General features: G+C 43.4%; 1 protein-coding gene across 5 annotated transcripts in view; it reads left to right on the top strand.

Moving 5' to 3' along the window:
- The window catches only part of LOC146499736 (kinesin-like protein KIF21A), a 53601-nt gene that overhangs the window by 19889 nt on the left and 12446 nt on the right, over positions 1-21266 (top strand). For 3 of the 5 annotated variants that reach the window (XM_085137737.1, XM_085137734.1, XM_085137733.1), the window contains exons 2-25: positions 4165-4387; positions 6759-6941; positions 7332-7481; positions 10447-10581; positions 10671-10835; positions 11106-11221; positions 11325-11520; positions 11616-11805; positions 13649-13712; positions 13844-14032; positions 14603-14650; positions 15260-15311; positions 15397-15508; positions 15635-15823; positions 15901-16100; positions 16197-16304; positions 16387-16455; positions 16528-16673; positions 16754-16898; positions 17308-17502; positions 19322-19423; positions 19945-20110; positions 20373-20393; positions 20978-21035. In XM_085137737.1, coding sequence (XP_084993863.1) covers positions 4223-4387; positions 6759-6941; positions 7332-7481; positions 10447-10581; positions 10671-10835; positions 11106-11221; positions 11325-11520; positions 11616-11805; positions 13649-13712; positions 13844-14032; positions 14603-14650; positions 15260-15311; positions 15397-15508; positions 15635-15823; positions 15901-16100; positions 16197-16304; positions 16387-16455; positions 16528-16673; positions 16754-16898; positions 17308-17502; positions 19322-19423; positions 19945-20110; positions 20373-20393; positions 20978-21035 — 3164 coding nt within the window. In that variant the 5' untranslated portion in view covers positions 4165-4222. The remainder of the gene's footprint in view (positions 1-4164; positions 4388-6758; positions 6942-7331; positions 7482-10446; positions 10582-10670; positions 10836-11105; positions 11222-11324; positions 11521-11615; positions 11806-13648; positions 13713-13843; positions 14033-14602; positions 14651-15259; positions 15312-15396; positions 15509-15634; positions 15824-15900; positions 16101-16196; positions 16305-16386; positions 16456-16527; positions 16674-16753; positions 16899-17307; positions 17503-19321; positions 19424-19944; positions 20111-20372; positions 20394-20977; positions 21036-21266) is intronic. The other 2 variants (XM_085137736.1, XM_085137735.1) reach the window with 2 other exon arrangements.

Below are 21266 nucleotides of genomic sequence, written 5' to 3'. Positions count from 1 at the left end.
GTTCACGGTAATACCAGTGTAATGTTGGGCAACAATAAGAAAATGAAATATCGCGATAGAATATGGGTAAAACGCGCGTGCGCAGTGCCTTTGTTTACATACGCACATGGCGGCAACGCAGAATGAGAAGAGCGAAAGCGGATCGTTGAATGAAACGGATGTACCAGAATTGGTTTGTAAAAATGCTGCAACTTCACTGGTGTGGAACTGGTTTGGCTTTTGTCTGTCAGATACACAACAAAGCACATTTTTGGTAGCGCATGCTAGCGGGCCGTCGTTATTACCGTGTTTTTTGGAAAATACGGCACACTTAAAATCAATCATTTGATTTTTCTGAAAATCGACAGTGCCCCTTATAATCCCGTGTGCCTTATGTATGAATTCTGGTTGTGTTTACTGACCTCGAAACGATTTTATGTACACGGCGCTCGAAAATCTGTCAAATGTTTCAGTACGACTTTGCTAAGCTACGAAGCCGCACCGCTTGATGGATTGTCGGAGTTTTACGGCTATTGACCCTGTGCACGAGAAAATGCTAACTTCCTGGTTTGAGACCGGATGTGGGGTTGTACATTTCCGGTAGCTTTACTTTGCGTCAATCGCTACTGCGAAGATATACTCCAAAATCATGTCCAAAACTCGAAAACGGAACAATCGCGTTAAGTTACAAAGAGGAGAAGGTGGGAACACTCACCACTGTTGTGTCATAAAAAATCTAATGATCAATTTTGACGTTTAAAGAGTTTAGATCGATCAGTTGTTTACATCACTAAACACAAGCAGAACTGCATCACTGCAGCACAAGACACATCGTCCACATTCAGAAGCACATCTCTGTATAGTGACTGGTCTTATGATTTAAACAAGCAAATGTTCAGCATTCAAACTACAGGTGAACAATAGTCAAACCAGATGTTTCCCCGTTATGTCGATATCAGCTAGTCAAGTACACACCTACACAGCATGTTAACAAACCGTGAAAAAAAGCCACACAAAAAATGAATGATTGCTGGTAAGGGTTTCTACACATTAGTATTTACGAAGGGTATGTTGTGACTTACCTTCAAAATTACAAAATTACAATTACATGCAAGTTTGCATGCTTTTTTACGTCCTGCGTCCTGATCGCTGCAGACGATCTCCTCCGTCTCTCCTGTACGGTACAGAATCGCTGCATCTATCGCTAGCAGTGTGACTCTGAAGTGCAGTGCTGTATGTCCACGATGTACACGAAACGTTTTGCACCGTCAAAAAATAAAATTGGCTACTTGATTTCACCTATCACTGGTTATTTTTAGAACATAACACCCTCGATAAACGAGGGACAGCTGAGAAATATAACATTTGAATCCCTTTTCTCTTTTGCTCTGAGGCGTGGGGGAAAAATATCGACAAGTCGATGAACATCATTTACAGATATATTGGGTAAATGCCCGAGACATCTATAGAAATGTAAATCGCCGCTTTATTTATTTATTTGCTTAACTTGTTTTGGACCGTAAACAGGGCGCGAATAGGACACCGGAAACAAAGCTCCCCACAGGAGTTTCCGCACCGGAAGTAGCATATGCTAACGTGCACATAGTCAATTGTAGTCAGGATGCTCGCGGAGTGATACATACTGTGCTTCAACATAATATTACCGTATTGTGTGTGTATAACCTCTTTTTAAGTTTTGTGGATATTATACATGGTTATGCTGAGGATATGTCGGCCAATTTCCACTGGAAATGCCTTTTGGTTAAACTGTCAGCAAGGATTTACATTTGCACTGTTAAATTTTTATATAACTTTAATGCACATAAAAAAGCTGCTTGTTTAAGTGAAAATACATTGATTTTTTTTTTTTTGCACTAATAAAGTTGAGGAGTTGTAAAGTATTTTGTCTAGTGTCAATTATATCGTCAGTTATATCGTTATCGCAAATTTTCAAATGTATATCGTGATAAATATTTTTGGTCATATCGCCCTGCTCTACCTGAAAGTACTGGTTGGTTCTGGTACTCTTTCAGTGGTGCTACAGGTCTCTTGGCAGCCTCCCTGACCAGTTTTCGTCTTGTCTTTTCATTAACTATGTTAGTGGTCCCTCGTTTATCACGGGAGTTACATTCTAAAAGTAACCTGCAATAGGTGAAATCCGCGAAGTAGCCAACTTTATTTTTTACAATTATTACAGATGTTTTACGGCTTTAAAAGCCATCACTACACACTTTATACACTTTTCTCAGACAGGCATGAACATTTTCACACTTTTCTCTCTTGTTTAAACACTCGCAAAGTTCAAACCTTGTAGAAAAATAAGTCCAGTATTATAGAATGAAACCAAAGATCAAACCCTGTTTTCAGGTCCAGAACATGGGACTAGAGCAGCTGTGAGAGAATTCAACATTAATGAATCAATGGTAGAGGAAGCAAGAAGAATGAGTTAAGTAAAGTTTGAATTATCTGACTGTTTTGTTTCGCTTAATACGCCTTATGGTCCGAAAAATATGGTAACGTCTACCTTCCTTTAGCATGTCCAGAAGTTAAACGTTTTGTGCGATGGTTAGCATCTTCCTCTGCCTTCTGGGTGCTACCGCAGCTGCCTACGTTTCGTCAACATTGTTGTGTTTGTTGGGGAGAAAACTTAGAAACATACAGTACAGCACTTCAGAGTCACGCTGCTAGCGATCAAAGATTTATGTAAATTTGACAAGCTGAACGCATTCTGTACAGGAGACACGGCATGGAGGAGAGTGATTGACGATGGGCTACAGCCAATCAGGACGCAGAACACGAAAAAAGCATGCAAAATTGCACAAAAAAATCTGTGAAACAGCAAGGCCACGTTAAAGCGAGGGACCAGTGTACAAGACATCGTCTTATAATTTCTCTGATTTTTGACGACTGTCTTCACTGTGTTCCATCTAATGCTGTGGAAACTGTTTTTGTACCCTCACTCCACCTTTCAACGATGAGATCTGATGCTTTGTAAGTTCTCTGTGCCTTTTGCTGTAGCATGCAATTGAGTGAAAGTCAGGAAAATCCTGCTAGGAAAGCAGAACTTTTTGGGACTTCTCTTCACAACACAGAGCTGACAGTTACAATACTCTTACAGGAATACAGTTACTGCAGGTAGGACTGTCTGCCTCTGTCCTGCTTTCATCAGTGCTGTAATCCCAGAGAGGGAGCCTGCTAAATAGCTGGGATCTGATGTCACGCACGCACAATGACACCTCTGTGGACCTTTGCTACTGTAGCTTCACCGACATCCTTCTTTTCCTTTCCTTCTAAGCCTTTTGCTTTTTTTGCTGTGACTAATGTGATATAGTGCAGACTTCATGCAAAGTGCCACATCCTCACACATACACTGAGAGTTAATGAGCACCAGAGGACACCAACAGTACTGACAACAGACACGTTTCTATTCAGAGAGTCTGTTTTTTTATTGTTATTCTAACCTTTCTGGGGTTTGACTGTGGCCTTTGAAGGAATCCATTTACTTCCTGCTAACTGTGAGGTTTTCCTTCACATGCCCATCATTATTATTTACCATTTATTTCTACGAGTATTGCAGTATTGATACTAATAGAACTGTTTTCTATTCCTATTTTCATCCAGGGTTTGCTATAAACAGTTTTCACCATTTTAATTCCCCGTCCAAATATTTCCCTTCAGCATTTCCACTTCCTCTTCAGGTCGACTGTTAGTGCAGTGATAAAAAGCGGAGGAGGAAATGATGTAACAGGGAAGTGTTTTTATTTGAAGGAAGGCAAACAGAGCAATTCCTTAATGAAATCTATGGGTGGGACTGTTTACCCGGAGCTCGCTCGCTCTCCCTCGCTCCTGAACAGTGCGGGCACTGTGCGGTGCACGGGCAGCATGCTGACACTGGTTTCCACATGCATAAAAAGACATGCTCAGTGAAAACTGTGTCTGTCTTCAGCTTAGCTGCACTTTCACCATTAAGCCAATAAAGTCAATGTTATTTATAAGCAATAAATCCTCTTGGTTAGACATAGGAGATGATCATTGGTTGGGTAACGCTGTCACATTAACAACAGTTAAAGCCCTTCTCCCAGCTCTGAAAGGTAACTTGCCCATACGCGACCTCCACAACCCATCCCAAGTCTTGAGCCACGTCTCACCTCTAGCGTGGTCTCTTTCTCCCTCTCTGTCTGCCAGGATTCGTCCTCAGCTGCCCAAAGAGAAGATTGAGGGCTGTCACATCTGTACGTATGTGATGCCAGGAGAACCCCAAGTGGTCCTGGGCAAGGACAAGGCCTTCACCTATGATTATGTCTGCGATATGGACACCCAGCAGGAGACTATCTACACCCACTGCACCGAGAGGCTCATCGAGGGTTGCTTCGAGGGCTACAACGCCACAATCTTTGCATATGGACAGGTTAGTCAGCAGGCTTTTGCTGCACACGTATTGGTAGAAGGGCATGGAGCGTTGCCTTTTTTTACTCATGTTAACAGCACAGCGGTATGGCATGAATATACACAAGCTCAGTCACATATTCACATTGAGTCAAAGTTTTGCTCAAGGGAGCGGCACGCCTTCTAGAAACAAAAGATTTATGGCATCATGTGATATGAGGCTGATTTCATTTTCACATCGGTAGGCAGGCAATAAAGGCCAATATGTTCCAACATGTCCTCATCAGCACAGCTTTGTATTACCTCTGATAAATTAGAATAAGAGGGAATGATAGATATGGACGTTTGTTATCCAATCAAAACAAGGTAGAAAGTGTCTGCTTCACATTATGCCAGAGCAGGGAAGTAAACCAAGAAGTCAAAACATATTTTATGGCTTTAAACATTATAGACTAACATGCATCCTGAAAGCAGTTGATTGGTGCCACTCATCTCTGAAGCTGTGGCAGCCAGTTCCACAGTTGCTTTGCAAAAAGACTAGAAACAGAGGAAAGCAGCGAGGTCATTTGCCCATTTTGGTTTTGAAATGGACAGATATGCAAAATCCTTTTGTTTTATGTAGAGGTTATAGTTCTGCAAGTGTGTAATTGTGAAAAAAGTGGATGATGCATGTATTGTACGGTAACATTAAGTGCAATGCAAAACAGCTCAACTGTCTAAAGTGTTAGGCTCTATTTTTTCTTAGCCTGTTCTGACCAGTGGCGGTGATGATCCAAATATCGATAACTTCCGATACCAACAGAATTAATTGCACAGTGATTTAGTGTTCGTTAAAGTGCGTTCAGATAATTAGCCTTAATCGGTTAAAAAATATTGGTACTGGTATCGGCTAGGGGTGGGGGAAAAAATCGATACTGTGTAGCATCGTGATATTTTGTTTCCTAATAATGTATCGATACAGGGACAGCAGAAATCGATATTTTGTTACAAAAAAGGTTTTTGTGCTCTGACTTCAGAGCATGTTGATCCTTTTTCTGAGCAAGAATCCTGACATTCCTTCACTGTCCAAATGTGTTTAACTTGTTTTTGGCAGCAATAAACATGACAGTCTACTTATTTTAATTTAAGACATGTTTTATTTTAATTAAGTTTAAAACTTTTTTATTTAATGTCAAATTATATTTTGTTTTAATTTACTTTCAAATTCTTCAGTTGCTGAAGGGGCTGCATAGTTCTCATAAACTGCATAGTTCAGAATAGCTATAATTGTACCAGATGGTTGATTCAGTTAAGTTGGACTAGACTGTAATACAAACCGTTCAGTTTGTCAACAATAAAACTGAAATGAGAGAAAGACTGAGTGTGAGACTTTGATATTAGATAAAATGAATATTGATAAAGTTTACCTTTATGTACAGAATCTGAATATCACAAAATATTTTAAAAAATTGCAATAACATCGTATCGTGCGTTAAGTATTGTGATAATATCGTATCGTGGGATGTATGGTGATTCCCACCTCTAGTATTGGCAGTACTGGCACTGTTTTTACTTGGTATCAGATCGATAGCAAAATCGCACAAAGCTACTCTGGACACAAATACGTGAACTTCAAAAGTGAACTGTGCATGTTTGTGCTGCACATGTCATTTATATGTGTGATATAAACTGTGGCTTTGCTGATTTAATGTAGTCACAAATCAAAAAAAGAACAACATTAATTTAATGCATCAGTGTGGAAACAAAGTAAAAATCACCTTGAGTGGTGAACCAGTCACTCTGATCATTGTTAATCCTTGCTATCGACACAACACCATGTTTTGGCCTTTGTGAATATGAGTGAAGGCCTGGAACAGCCTCAGCATGACACCAATGCTTTACTCACAGGCAACGGAGGACAGGAAGGTGCAGCCACACTGAGGACTACAGAGGCAAAAAATAACAGTTAAGCTTTATTCAGTGTGATTTAAAGGGTTTTTGTATTGAAATTCAATGTACAAAGAGACACTCTGTCATTGAACAACTGCTTTTTAAACTCCCCTCTTCTTACCCTTCCTCTGAGCTCCTCTTTGTGTTCATTATTCTGTCCTCACATTGTTCCCTCGCCCGTTATTTTTCTGACAAAGAGCCTTTCACGGGGCACGGCGGCGGCCCAACACACTCATTCACGCGCATGCACACAAACACGGTAATCACACAGGTGTGGCCTTGCAGAATAAAACTGTCTTTCTCGATCATCTGTCGGCACAAACACGCACGCGCTCCTGTCGGGGCCTCTCTGGCGTTTCGTTGGGGAGGAGAGGGCTGACGTGTGAATTTGAACCCCAGTGTCGCATTCCTCTTTGTGTCACCATGACTCCGACCCATCCCCCTGTCTTTTCCTCCCTGTCCAGACGGGTTCGGGGAAGACGTACACCATGGGAACTGGTTTCGACGTCAACATCGGAGAGGACGAGCTGGGCATCATTCCCCGGGCCGTGAACCACCTGTTCAGAGGAATCGAGGAGCGCAGACAGGCCGCCACTGAGCAGGGCAGGCCTGTTCCTGAATTCAAGATCAATGCACAGTTTCTGGAGGTGCAGAAACACACACTCACATCCACAAACAACAACATAGAACATCATCAGCAATCTGATAAATAACACTGAAATAGCTTAAAGTCAGTTTGTTAGACATAGCGAGAGCATGCAGACAGCAAGAGGTCAAAGGTCAGCGTTGGGTGTATCAGTTCAGGTTGTTAAAGTGCGCAGATAACCCGACTGCCATTAAACTGTCATTAGCCTGTCTCCGAGGTCGCGCCCGGCTTTATTTTTAACTGCCAGCAAGTGGCTGCTAACAGCTGGTGAGGGAGCAGCTGAAGGGGAAAAAATGGCGCTTCCGACGGTGACATAATAATTTACGCTCCGCACGACGTCGTCTAATCTGTCGGCTGTTTGTTAATTATTTATGACTTTCTTGTTTTTTAGCTTTACAACGAGGAGGTGCTCGATTTGTTCGACACAACTCGAGACCTCGAGGCCAGGAAGCAGAAATCCAACATCAAAATCCACGAGGACGCCAATGGAGGCATCTACACGGTGGGGGTCACCACCCGCACCGTCACCTCTGCAGCCGAGGTCAGTTTCGAAAACCTGGAAAAACGCTAAAAGTGGCTCAAATATACTGTTTTTTGGGGGGGATTTTGCGAGGGGGGTCGCAATAAGTAGCTTTAATGGACCAAGATGATGGGTTTTAAATGAGCCTACACAAACTGGAAGTTAATGATCTTTTTTGTAGATTATAGTTTTACATTTTGAGGGTGATGTCTTAAATTTTTATAAGTGATAAAACTCACTCAGAAAGTGACTCATGTTCTGAAGATTTAGGCTAAACGACAGGCCCAAAGCTTTCAAAATACCTGGGATGGCGGCGGCACAAACCCTGTTACAATGGTTGTAATCTTAATTTAATTCAGCGGTCCCCAACCTTTTTTGCGCCACAGACCAGTTTATGTCCAACAATATTTTCACAGACCGGCCTTTAAGGTGTCGCGGATAAATACAACAAAATAAAACCAGTACAGGTACCAAAAAAAAGATTTATTCATAACACACGGGAAAAGACCCAGGAAAACTGAGTTAATGATAAAAACCCTGAAAACCATAACTTTCACACCCGAGCAGTAACTCTCGCGGCCTGATACCAAACGCCCGGGGGGTTGGGGACCGCTGATTCAACTCATTTCGTTCATAACGCTGTAAAAATACACTTGTTACAGTGTGCAAACATTTCTAGCCACCCTTCATTACTTGATATTTCACCTACATTTAGTAGTTTTTAATGGGATCTTTAGGAACAGCTCTTCAGGCCTTCTATATGTGTATTTTCCCCCTTTTCAGTTCAGTCCTTGAGCTGACCACTTTTAGAGGAATATTTTGGGGTTTTTGTCAAGCCATTTAACACCAATCTACTAAGACTTTAAACATGAATCACAGCATGAAGGTCCTGAGTTCAATTCCACCATCAGGCTGGGGTCTTTCTGTGTGGAGTTTTCATGTTCCTCCAACAGTCCAGAGACATGCAGTTAGTGGGGATAGGTTAATTGGAAACACCAAACTGCCCATAGGTGTGAATGCGGGAGTGCATGTGAGTGCGAATGCTTGTTTCTAGGGGTGGGTTTTGATCATCTATTCATAGATTAAAATTGATTCTGGCGTGGATAAGGTGATATCGATAATCGATCGTGAATCGATTTTTTAATATAAATTTATTTTGCCCGAAATGCCAGAATCTCAGGTTAAACCTCACAACATTTCAACAACCACCAAACAGCTAAAACAGTAAATGAGAGCAGGAACACGGATTCTGCACAAAGACGTAAACACAAAGCGCGGACCCGCCGACGGATCAGAATCAGTGAGATGTCGGTTTTCTCACCCGACGGCACTGACACAGTCAGGGCTGAAAGCCGACAGCTCGCTGATTCTGATGTTTCGGCGGGTCCGCGCTTCGTGTTTACACCTGATTCTAAAGCTGTTAGTTTTATCTCTCTCCAAACAATACTGACTGAACCAGCAGCAAAAGAAGATCCAAACTACGCTTCACATAAACATCGTCATGAATTCACTCTGACTTTTACTGTTTTGCTTCCACCACAATAAAAATCACAATTCATGCCCAGCTCTCTCTCTCTCTCTAGTTCAAGATCAGTTTCCTGTCTAAAAATCAGTTTTCTTCATTATTCGCTTGCTTGTTACGCACAAGTCTACCGTTGTTTACAGCGCTGTCGGCCGCTGTTTTTTTCCTTTTACATACCTCCGAAAAGAAAACCTAATTTCTGCCGTTCAATACTGAACAAAGTTAAACTTTTTAAAATTATGCAAAATGCAAAATGCTCAGCTGTGTCTCTAATAAAACCTCTGTAACTTCAGAGGTAACGTTCATATGTTGATTAATGGTTTTCTTTCGTTTTTGATGAACTGCAGAATATTTTTATAAAATTGCAGGCCAGGAAAATCACCTTCATGTTTTTCTGTTTTTTATCCTCAGCTACTTTGACACAAAGGCATCTGCTGTGATGCTCACACCTTTGATAAAGTCTCGAAAGTGTCAGCTTTCTTTTTATAGATATAAAAATATGTAAATGTACTGATCTGAATTATAATATTTCTGACTGTCTGAGGCAAAATTTCCCAGATTTAAATCAAATCAAATTGAATCGAATTGTGGATCGAATCGATTCAGGACCTTGTGAATCGGAATCGAATCGATTCTAGAAATCAGTGACGATACCCAGCCCTAGTTGTCTCTGTCTGTGTGTTAGCCCTGCGACAGACTGGCGACCTGTCCAGGGTGTACCCCGCCTTCGCCCTAAGCCAGCTAGGATAGGCTCGAGTGACCCTGAAAAAGGATGAGCAGAAACAAATGGATGGATGGATGTTCTCACATGGCAAACACAGAGATAACAGTCTAACGGGCATAAAGTAGAATTTTTACAGCAACAAGGTGATTCCCAAAGAGCTATTAGCCAAAAACATGTGCAGCATGTCCTTTAAAAAATTTGAGGAACCTGGACAAGTGGAGGATAAAACATGAACATTATCTGAATGATGTCATCCTGTTAAGAAATAGAAAAAAAGCCAATAAAGACCTGACACAGGACCTGCAGATGCATCAGGCCTGAGTCTGATCCCAAACACTGCCAATGCAGTAACAGTGAAACACTCAGTCATCTCCAGCCTGGGCCTCAACATTATTAAAGCAGCGTGGGATCATGCTGACAAAGAACTGAACAAAAGGCAGAAACATCCAAAGATTTTTTGGATGTTTCTTTTTTTTCTTCGCTAAATAGAAAAAGATGAGTGCTGCTCAAGAGTTTTGCACAGTAGTGTTTCCATTCAGTGAGTAGGATTTCTCACCAGCAGAGACTCACATCTCCCAGTGAGGAAGTCATCATTAAGTTCTTGTAGTCTTTTTACCTTTCAGCTGATAAAGTCTCTTAACTGAACTCTTCAACGATCACAGTGGTTAGGAACAGTCTCTATGTTTAGATTTCTGTGCACAATTTTTTGTCATCTGTTTCTTCCACCTCTCCTCTAACAGATGATTCAGTGTCTGAAGCTGGGCGCTCTGTCTCGCACCACCGCCAGCACCCAGATGAACGTCCAGAGTTCACGCTCCCATGCCATCTTCACCATCCACTTGTGCCAAGTGCGAGTCTGCTCCCCTGACAACAATGTAAGTATTGTTATGAAATCAACAGAGGACTGGTGTTTTTGCATCACTCGCAGTTCTGTTTATTTACTTTCCTTTCCATTTTCGTTCAGGATAACGCGACGGATAACCGTCTGGCTAACGACTCAGAGATCGATGAGTTTGAGACTCTGACGGCCAAGTTCCACTTTGTGGACCTGGCGGGATCTGAGAGATTAAAGAGAACTGGAGCTACAGGAGACAGAGCGAAAGAGGGCATCTCCATCAACTGTGGGCTGGTGAGGAAGCTCTACGGAGAACTTTAAACAGTAAACACTGCGCTGCCGTCATTGGCCACTTAATTTAGTTTGAGCTGCATTTAATAGGACAGTGATGAAAAGCAAGTAAGAGACCAGCATTTACCAGTGTGTGGAGCAGGAGAGACCCCTGATGGACAGAATAGGAATTACACTGTTGATTTCTTCCACCATAACCTTATTTATAGTGAATACTGATGACAAGGTAACTAAGGCTGAATGCTTGTTCTCCTCTTCCGTGTCCTTCCTTAGCTCGCCCTGGGAAATGTCATCAGTGCTCTTGGAGACAGGAGTAAGCGCTCCACTCACGTGCCTTACAGAGACTCCAAACTGACCCGGCTGTTACAGGACTCACTAGGTGGCAACAGGTTTGTGGGGAAGAATAAATAAATAAATATTAGATATGCATTTAAATATCCATACTAGCCGTAAGAAATCAACGGGCTCGATCGTTATTCTTGCATCCTCCAGTCAAACTGTGATGATCGCCTGCATCAGCCCGTCAGACAGGGACTTCATGGAGACCTTGAACACACTAAAATACGCCAACCGGGCCCGGAACATCAAGAACAAGGTGATGGTGAACCAGGATAGGGCCAGCCAGCAGATCAGCGCTCTGAGGACAGAGATAGCACGACTGCAGATGGAGCTGATGGAGTATAAGACTGTAAGAGTGCGGCACAGGCGGGAATGCTTTCACAAATACAGTTCATGTAGAGGACATGAGCAGAGCAATATTTGGCCCTTTTGTCGATCGTTTAGGGAAAGCGCATGGTGGGTGAGGACGGCATGGAGGGCATGAACGACCTGGTCCATGAAAACTCCATGTTGCAGACGGAGAATAACAACCTGAGAGTGAGAGTGAAGGCCATGCAGGAGACCATTGATGCCCAGAGAGCCCGACTCACTCAGATCCTCAGTGACCAGGCAAACCAGGCTCTCGCCAAAGCAGGTCGGAGATTTTCAAAAAAGCTCATACAACATATGCCTTACACAGCCTCATGACACAGCTGGTTTTGCTGATACTGTTTTTATTAAAAAGTGGTTGGTTGGTTTACAGTGAAACGTCATCATAAGAACCAGTCCGTTTACTATGTATGGACAGTGTTGGGAAGGTTACTTTTATAATGTATTCCATTACAGATTACAGAATACATGCCCCAAAATGTATTCTGTAACGTATTCCGTTACGTTACTCAATGAGAGTAACTTATTCTGAATACTTTGGATTACTTAATATATTATCATGCTGTTTACAACTACGTTAATGTACTATTGCTGTGATTTATTACTGTTACTGAAGGTCCGCGGCTCCGAACCGTAGTAAAGGGACCTCTGGCTAATACGGTGGGTTCTGTGTCGGGCTCGTAGCCGAAAACTAGCTTTACTTTGTTGTCTGGGTCACTTTGCTAGCGAGAGACAGAGAGAGGCGTTGAAAGGCTGCTCCAACGGGACTTATTGTTTTTGGAGGAAAACACAAACACGGTGTACAGTCGAGTCTTAATAGCTTACTTACAACTGGGCTCGTCAGGCTCTCTTCTTGGCTGCAGTGGTTATTATTATATTTACATGCTTCCAGCTCCCGTTTTTGCTCGATGACAGCTCGTACTTTTCCTTTTTCTCCCTCCCTCGCTCAGAGACACATAACGTGTATGGCAGTCCATTCTCCCTGCAGCACGGACTACACTGCCTATGATGCTACATTCTTTAGAGCTATACCGGTAGCATTCTGCCTATTAGCTTAGCACAACAACAACAACAGGCGCTCTCTCACCCGGGAAACACGCAGTCGCAGCGAGAGCGTCACCCTGTAACCATGGCAACCGTAGCGCTGCCGCCTGGAACAACAGAACGTAGCTGTCAAACAAAACCCAAACAGTCCTGACCCGCCACAATATGCAACAGGGAAGTACCGCCGTGTAATCCATTTATTTCAACAAAGTAACTGTATTCTAAATACCACCTTTTTAAACGGTAACTGTAACGGAATACAGTTACTCATATTTTGTAATATAAATACGTAACGGCGGTACATGTATTCCGTTACTCCCCAACACTGGCTGTATCATATTTTTTTACACAGCAGGGCCTTGGGCTAAATGCTAATGTTAGCATGCTATAACGCTAGCATGTTGGCAGGTTTTTGTCCACCCTTGCAGTTTTACGTGAGCAAGCTAACACGTGCTAAGATAAAATGTCATCAGTTCTGAAGTGTTTCTTCATAAATCACTCACTGTCTATTCTGAGCTGAGCATTTTGCCTACTGCCATGTTGGTTTTCCACCCTAACCCTGTCCTAGCCTAACTGGATGATCTTATTGACAAACCCAGGACCTACAGTTGTAATATGTGAGTTTCAAAGTAACCAGTCAGAGTAGAGCTGCTACCCGAGCCAGTTGAGGTGGTTCAGGCATCTGATTAGGACGTCTCCTGAACGCTTGCTAGGTGAGGTGTTTTGGCCATATCCCACAGAGAAGACCCAGAAGGATTGGAAGAATCTCAGTGACAACCAGGAAGAGCTTGAGGAGGGGGCGGAGTGAGGGAAGGGTGTCTCTGCTTAATCGGACCCAGACGATGATGCTTATTATGGATAATTAGGCTTATAGACTTCTTTTTTGGAACCCAAATCACTATCCCCTTGCTGATATGTCGGTCTTTTATATACAGTTTATGTTTTAAACCAGTATGTCAGATAAAATAACCACTAAAGCATGTTTCTGAAAAGATTTTAAGCTATTAGTTTTATAATTAACATAGTTTTATATCATTTAAAGTCCCAACTTCCTTTGATTGTAGGTGAAGGTAATGAAGAAATCGGCAACATGATTCAGAACTACATCAAAGAAATCGAGGAGCTCAGGTACGAAAGGAGACCAGATTTTAGCCTTCAGATCACAGGAACGTGTCTGCAACAACAGTATAACTTCACATAAAAATGTGCTGCGAGTGTTTAGCAACAGTAACGTTTGTGTAATGTAACTCGTTCCTCAGAGCCAAACTTCTGGAGAGCGAGGCCGTGAACGAGAACCTCAGGAAGAACCTGTCCCGGGCCTCCACTCGTTCCTCGCTGTACGGCGGCCCCGCCCTCCTCGCTCCAGGGAAGGAGGCCAGGGACGTCATCGAGATGGCCAAGAAAGACCTGGAGAAACTCAAGAAGAAGGAGAAAAAGAAGAAAAAGAGGTACGTGTTCAAGTTGGCACACAGTTGTGAAGCTCTAGTCCGTTCCTGGAGGTGCGTAAAATAATGGCCGCTTTGCCAGGAAGTAGAAATTGGAGAGCTGTTAATGTGCAGCCAGAGTGTCGCCTCTTGGCGTGTTGTAATTATCTGCTGATTCCCTGCATTAGCAGTTTACACCCTGTTGTTTCTTTAATGGGATGCGTGCTGCATTCAGTCGCCACTTCTCCAACACGCTGGAGGCCATTGATCGCTGATCCTTTTGCTGCATCTGTCTTGTATATTTTTATTTCTATACATGCTTGGGATCTGCAAGTTACAAAGAACTGTTTATTTTCTTTAAATTGGGATTTCTCACATGAAATCTGCCTTTCTTTACGTCTCCATAACCAGAATCCATCATTTGAGCTGCTGTTTTTGTTTTTTTTTGTCACTCACCTCTTGCTGATCTCTCTCGCCCTCTCTCTCTGTCTCTCTCTTATAAACATCCTTCGTTTTCCCCCAAATTCTGTGGCCTGTCTGCTCTCTTTACCTCCGCCGTCCTCACCCTCCCCACCTCCATCCTTCTCACCGAAGACTGAGGCAGTACGAAGAGAATCACCATCATGAGCTTGAGGACGCCAGGTTTGCCGCCTCCCATCAACAAATGGGGTTCAAATAATCTGAAACTGGCAATGGAAGTTGTGCCCTTCCCTTAAAGTGATTTTTAGCTGATTGTTGACCCAACTCTTCCTTCTTTTCCAAATTCCCAAAGCAACTAACTTTTTCTGCACCTACAGGCGGTTCACGGTCCTGCACAGGGAGCAGGAAATTTAACCAGCTGTTTCCTCGCCCTCTTTTTCCCTTTCACTGCACACTGCAGGGTGTTGATCAGATCACGTTTTGTGATACCGAAACCATTGAAAACATATGAAATTTGGAGCTGGAGTTGATAAATATCACACATTTTGCTGTAGCGTGTGGCATTTGATCAGCAGATCTTTGCAGTGTGCGGCGGCTCCTAATGTAATGTGGATGGTAGTTACTGATCGTTTAATCTCTTCGTCTCTCCCACTGTGTCCTCCATGTTTGTGAAATCACAATGAAATCACTCATTAATCAAGCCTATAATCATTTGCATGTGTCATTCATCCGTATTTGTTGTGATTTAACTTCCTGTTAGTCCAAATTTGACTCATGGGACTGTAGCATTTCCTTCTTAGACAGAGAGCTAACACTCTTTCCCTCCTTTAGTGTTGTGCTGCCGGACAACGATCAGGAAAGAGGAAACGAGGAGGCAGAGGTGGTAGGTGGCTGGATTAAATAACTTAAACTGTAAATATAATATGTAAATGTCACATATTACTCAGCGTTTGTTACCATTTTACCAGGAGGGCAGTGACCACGAAGAGGGCGAGGATGCTGATGGAGAAGAAGAGGACTTTGAGATGGCGGGAGATGAGACATCCGAGGAGTCTGACTCTGAAGAACTGGATGAGAAAGGTACAGCTATCCAGAGGGAAGGAACTATCAAAATAAGAGCTCATCTTTGTTTCCCCAGACAAAACTGTGCACAGATTGTAAAGAAACCGCACCCTGAACTCCACGTTTCTTTTTGGGGGTGTGCAGAAAACGTTCAAGCCGACCTGGCCAACATCACCTGTGAGATCGCCATCAAGCAGAAGCTGATCGATGAGTTGGAGAACAGCCAGCGGCGTCTGCACACTCTCAAACAGCAGTATGAACAGAAGCTGATGATGCTGCAGAACAAGATCAGAGACACGCAGCTGGAGAGGGACAAAGTGCTGCACAACATGGGTAAGATGGAGAAATTAGGATCTGCCTGTTTAAAGAGAATTAAAGAGCAAAGGAAATGAAACCTACTCCATCCACAGGTTCAGTGGAGTCCGGCACGGAGGAAAAGGCCAAACGGATCAAAGCTGAGTACGAGAGGAAGCTGAGCTCCATGAACAAAGAGCTGCAGAAGCTCCAGTCTGCCCAAAAGGAGCACGCCCGCCTGCTGAAGAACCAGTCGCAGTACGAGAAGCAGCTCAAGAAGCTCCAGCTGGATGTGACCGAGATGAAGAAAACCAAAGTAAAGCTCCTTCTTTTCATTTTGGGATAAGCAGCACTTTTCACACTCGTCTTGTAGCTGCGCTGCTACACTTGCTGTGTTCTGCTCGTCCACCAGGTGGCACTGATGCGCCAGATGAAGGAGCAGCAGGAGAGGAACAGGGCCACAGAGTGCAGGAGGAACAGAGAGATAGCCTCGCTGAAAAAAGACCAGCGCAGAGCTGAGGTAAGAGGCACAGGAACACTCGTGTCTTATAAAGTTGCTTTTGGATCATATGGACAAAACTAAAATCAAGCTTGTCTCACAGCACCAGGTGAGGCAGCTCGAGGCCCAGAAGAGACAGCAGGAGCTGATCCTCCGTCGGAAGAACGAAGAGGTAAAACGCAGTTGAGGGAGGCAATGATGACTATGTTACATGTGGCTTTGTTATACCTGTTCTCCGTGTCAGGTGACCGCTCTTAGGCGCCAGGTGAGGCCCGTGTCCGGAAAGGTGAGCAGGAAAGTGAGCCTACCTGAACCTCCTCAGGAACCCTCTCATAGAGCAGTCCCAGGACGGCTGCAGTCCTCTAGTGCAAGCTCTTCCAACGGAGCCAGGTAACCCGTGTTAGCGCATTTACAGCGTGAGTGTGCATGTCAGCTGAGTGAGGCGTCTGAAAGAATGCCTTCTTCTTTAGGAGTTCCCCAGTGCGGATGGGAAGTATCTACCTCAACAGATCAGCCAGGGCCAAGTGGCAGTCACTGGAGAGACGCATCAATGACATCATCATGCAGAGGTTGACCATCTCTAACATGGAGACAGATATGAACCGACTACTGAAGGTAATGTTTAACGGTGGTCGTGAGCCCACATCAGCTGGTTGATACAGTATTACAGTTTTTTTCAATACTCAGCAAATGCAAAATGGTAAAAAATCCCAATAACATGAAGTATTGAGAAGTATTGTGATAATATCCAGTTTGCTGAACTCACATAGGCCCCACTACTTTAGCTGCTTTAGCCTGCACACAGTCGTTGCCCATCTGCAAGCTGCTTTGCAACCCACTTCCACCCCAGCTGTCATGCTGTTTCTGTTGTCACTGATGAATGCTACAGGAGTTTTACTGCTACTCTCCTACTTTAGAGCCAAATTACTTCAGAGAGAGAGATGTTTGTGTGTAGTGGCACCAACTAAAATGTTTTTAAGATGCTTCTTTGTCCTTCTAACCTCTGTTCTCGCCTTTTCTCCAGCAACGTGAGGAGCTGACTAGACGACGTGAGAGAGTGTCTAGGAAAAGAGAAAAAACGGCAGTAGACGGCGCGGACGCCGACCGCTCCCTGGCGTCTCTGAACGAGGAGCTGGAGTCCCTGAGCGCCAACATCGACTACATCAACGACAGCATCGCCGACTGCCAGGCCAACATCATGCAGATGGAGGAGGCCAAGGTGAGAGAACAGCAGCAATCGGCCGTGTTTATTAGAGTCTGTTTGTAACTCTTCATAAAAGAAGGGCAGTATGATGTTCGCACACAGCTCATAACGATGCAAACACTATCATCGCTGCCTCATTAGCGAGAATGGGCTTGCATGGGGCTGTCACCCTTGGGCAATCAATTTGGGAAATAATTGCAGTTCTGCACCGCTGACAGTCCCAGAGCATTTTGGGCTTCACTTTGACAAACAAGCATCAGGCACCTATTTGTCAAAACAACAATGACTCAATAAAACAACCCACCGGCAGCGCAGCCCATTAATGCAGCCAAAGCAGCCTAATGGTGGCAGCTGATCAGCCGTGTATACATGTAAGTTTTTGTTTGCACGTATAACGTTTACACTCTGAGTTTTGTACCTCACACTCATGCCATCAGCCACTCACGATGCTCTTTAAGCTGCTGCACAAATTATTGAGTTTAAAGTGTGCAATTTAGGAATTAGAGAGCCACGGCTCCTGAAAACCTCTGATTTGCTGCCGCTTGGGTTAAACTGTGCAATTATTTATCAATAGTAAGCCTGGGGTCACTAATGAGATAGCACTGAGAGCGGTGGTATGTAATGCTGTGTTGGCTGAAATGTGCGTTGCTGGAAATCTCTGCAGGCTTAGAATTGGGTTGCTAACTGATGGTTAGTGTCAGACTAGTGATTCATTAAATTGCATCCCAGCCGTGGGTGAAAGTTTTATAGCAGCTAACAATGTTTGCTCTCATAATCCAGTCAGTTTGAGATGTTTTTCTGTTTTAATTGTCCCGTTAAAAAAAGAAGTACAACTCAAATCAAATGCACTTCAATGCACCTCTATAAAAGCAGATGTTTTGGCAATTTGGAGGTCTGGGAATGTCCGCTGTGTTTTAACACAGTGCCCCCCAATATTGCCAGGAGTAGACGTTCCAGAAAATTATCCCCAAATTCAGATATGCAATCCTCAACAAAGACCTACACCAGAGAGTTGCTGCAGATTTTGCATCTGAATAAACTGCAAGACTTCCAGAACAGTGTCCTTTAGACGCAGACGAGACCAAAGTGGAGATATTTCGCTGTAAAGCACAGCGTCACATTTGGAGAAAACCAGACCAAGCACTTTTGCACAAACTCCTCATGCCAACTGTCAAGCACGGTGGTGCCAGAGTAATGTTTTGGACTCTATTTGCAGCTCAGGACACGGGTACCCTGTAGTCATTGAGTCGACCATGAACTCCTCCGTGTGCCAAAGTGTTCTAGAGTCAGAAGTGAGGCCAAATCAAAATCTACTAAAGCATTCATTCAGAGGAACAAGTACAACGTTCTGGATTGAGCCATCTCACTCCCAGGACCTGAATATTATTGAAAATCTTAAAGCGGGCTGTCCATGCTCGGAAACCATCAAACCTGATTGAACTGAAGATGTTTTGTAAAGACGAAAGGTCCAAAATACCTTTAACCAGAATCCAGACTCTGATTGGAACCTATAGGAAGCGTTTAGAGGCTGTTATTTCTCCAAAATGAGGATCTACTAAATACTGATGTAATTTTTCTGTTGGGGTGCCCAAATTTATGCACCTGCCTAATTTTGTTTAAGTAGCTATTACGCACTTCTGTAAATCCTATAAACTTCATTTCACTTCTCGAATATCATTGTTTGTCTGCAATATGATATATTTAAATGAAATTGTTGATCCAAACAACAGATGATTTATGAAGGAAAATCATGATAATTATCAGGGATGCCCAAACTTTTGTTGAGCTCCTCACAGTAAAGTTTTATTAAATGTGTCATCGCTGTGGGCTGCAGGAGGAAGGAGACACCGTGGATGCTGCTGCTGTCATCAGTTCCTGTAACCTATCTGAGTCCCGCTTCCTACTTGACCATTTCATGACTATGGCCATTAATAAGGTACCAACAGATGACTCACACCAGACATGTCAAATAAATATTACAAAATATGACAATGTTTATTTTTTATGATACCAACCTTTCTCTAAGTAGAGGTGCTTTATGAATTTAATTGCATAGCGATTATTTGCAGTCGTCGTGGTAACTCGTTTGCAGCTTGCCTGTTTATCCCGAGCCCGTTTTCTTCGTAACCATGGCTCCTTTATGAGATTGAATCTAATGAGACCTTTAATGGAACAACATGATTGAATTAAGTCGCCATTAGATTCGATAAGATTAGATTTGGCGAAACCTAATTGGTCCAGTGAGGAAATGCAGTCGGCCCAGCGGCAAAAGGAGGAAGACTGAGAGCACAAACGAAGAAGTGGAAGTAATTACTGCTTCACACTAAACTGAAAGAGGCCGAGCCTTTATTGTGTTTGTTTCCTGCGCTGAACAGATGCGGAGGTCGACCTCCGTTATACGAGTACAAACAATTAAAAAGAGCTCTGTGATAATCTCTCTGCTGTGCCGGGACTCAGGGTCTGCAGGCGGCTCAAAAGGACTCCCAGCTGAAGGTGATGGAGGGCAGGCTGAAGCAGACGGAGATCAACAGCGCCACTCAGAACCAGTTGCTCTTCCACATGCTCAAGGAGAAAGCTGAGATCAACCCGGAGCTGGACGCCTTGCTGGGCAGCGCTTTGCAAGGTAGCGGGTGCCGACTGATCGACTTGGGTCCGAGCCCGTCGGGCGCAATCACCTTTTTCAGTCATCTTTTTAACCGTGTGCGGCTACTTTTTTACTTTACCGGCTTCCTCAGCTTGTCCAAAAGAGATGTGAAGAATTTGTCACTATGACGCATCAAATTGTCACTGAAGCCGGTAAAATAACGAGTAGCCTTTTTCCTCATCTTTGGGTTTTGATTTTTGATTTCTGTTTGTTTCTTTCTGTGGTGTTGCTGTGAGCTCAGAGTTAGGTTACCTGTCTCCAGGTGAGTGACAAAAATACACAGCAGTACGTTAGTGCGTGAGAGAGCAAAGCACGTGCACACTACACGATTTCCATTAAATGTTGCTCCCAAACTGTGAACTGTTTTCAGTCTGATTTTTTGTGCAATTAGTTTCCAAATTAGAAAGAAAAAAAATCTACATTTGAAAAAAATGATGGAATCTTGCCGTGTGCATCACGTGCATCGCAGTCCTGATAAAAACTAACCCGGCTGTCGTAACTGTGCCAGTAATATGCATGACGTGTCACCCCACCTGCTAGCCAGTCCCACTTCATGAGGATGAGCTGCGACTATGTGGAAGCAGCTTGCGTGTCAGCCTTTCTGTGTTTGTCTTCTCTTGCGTTTTCCTCCATTTCCTTCTCTCCCAGATCACCCTTTATCTAAAACTACACTAAACGACCCCCGACCTCGTTTATGAACCGCTGCAGCAACATTCTGAACAGTCCCTGACATCTAAAATGTGCCATCAAGGAAGTCACACATGCTTTCCACACTCACAAAGACACATTTTTCTTTGTTTTCCCCTTTTCTAAATGTGTCTTTATTTGTGTCTGTCATTATTGCAGAGAACGGAGATGACAGCAGTAGTGATGAATCCACCCCCAGTCCAGCCACAGAGGGCAGGTAAATATATACACCTGCACAGGTTATCAATTCAAAAGCACTTTATAGGTTCACAGTGTTAGAAGAAAAAAAAAGTCATTCATGATTTCATGCATCATGATCGCAGAAGTCCCCTTTTGATGAGCATTTTCGCCCCTTGCCATCGATGCGATTTAAACGAGTGATGCCTGGATCTGTGAAATCACACGTTCATTGCATGCTAACGACTTTGTGTCACTAACTACTTTGTTG

The sequence above is a fragment of the Neolamprologus multifasciatus genome, chromosome 17, assembly GCF_963576455.1.
Source record: "Neolamprologus multifasciatus chromosome 17, fNeoMul1.2, whole genome shotgun sequence".
In the NCBI taxonomy this organism is placed as follows: domain Eukaryota; kingdom Metazoa; phylum Chordata; class Actinopteri; order Cichliformes; family Cichlidae; genus Neolamprologus; species Neolamprologus multifasciatus.
The sequence above is the reverse complement of the archived record's forward strand: the minus strand, read 5'-3'. Positions and strand labels throughout refer to the sequence as shown.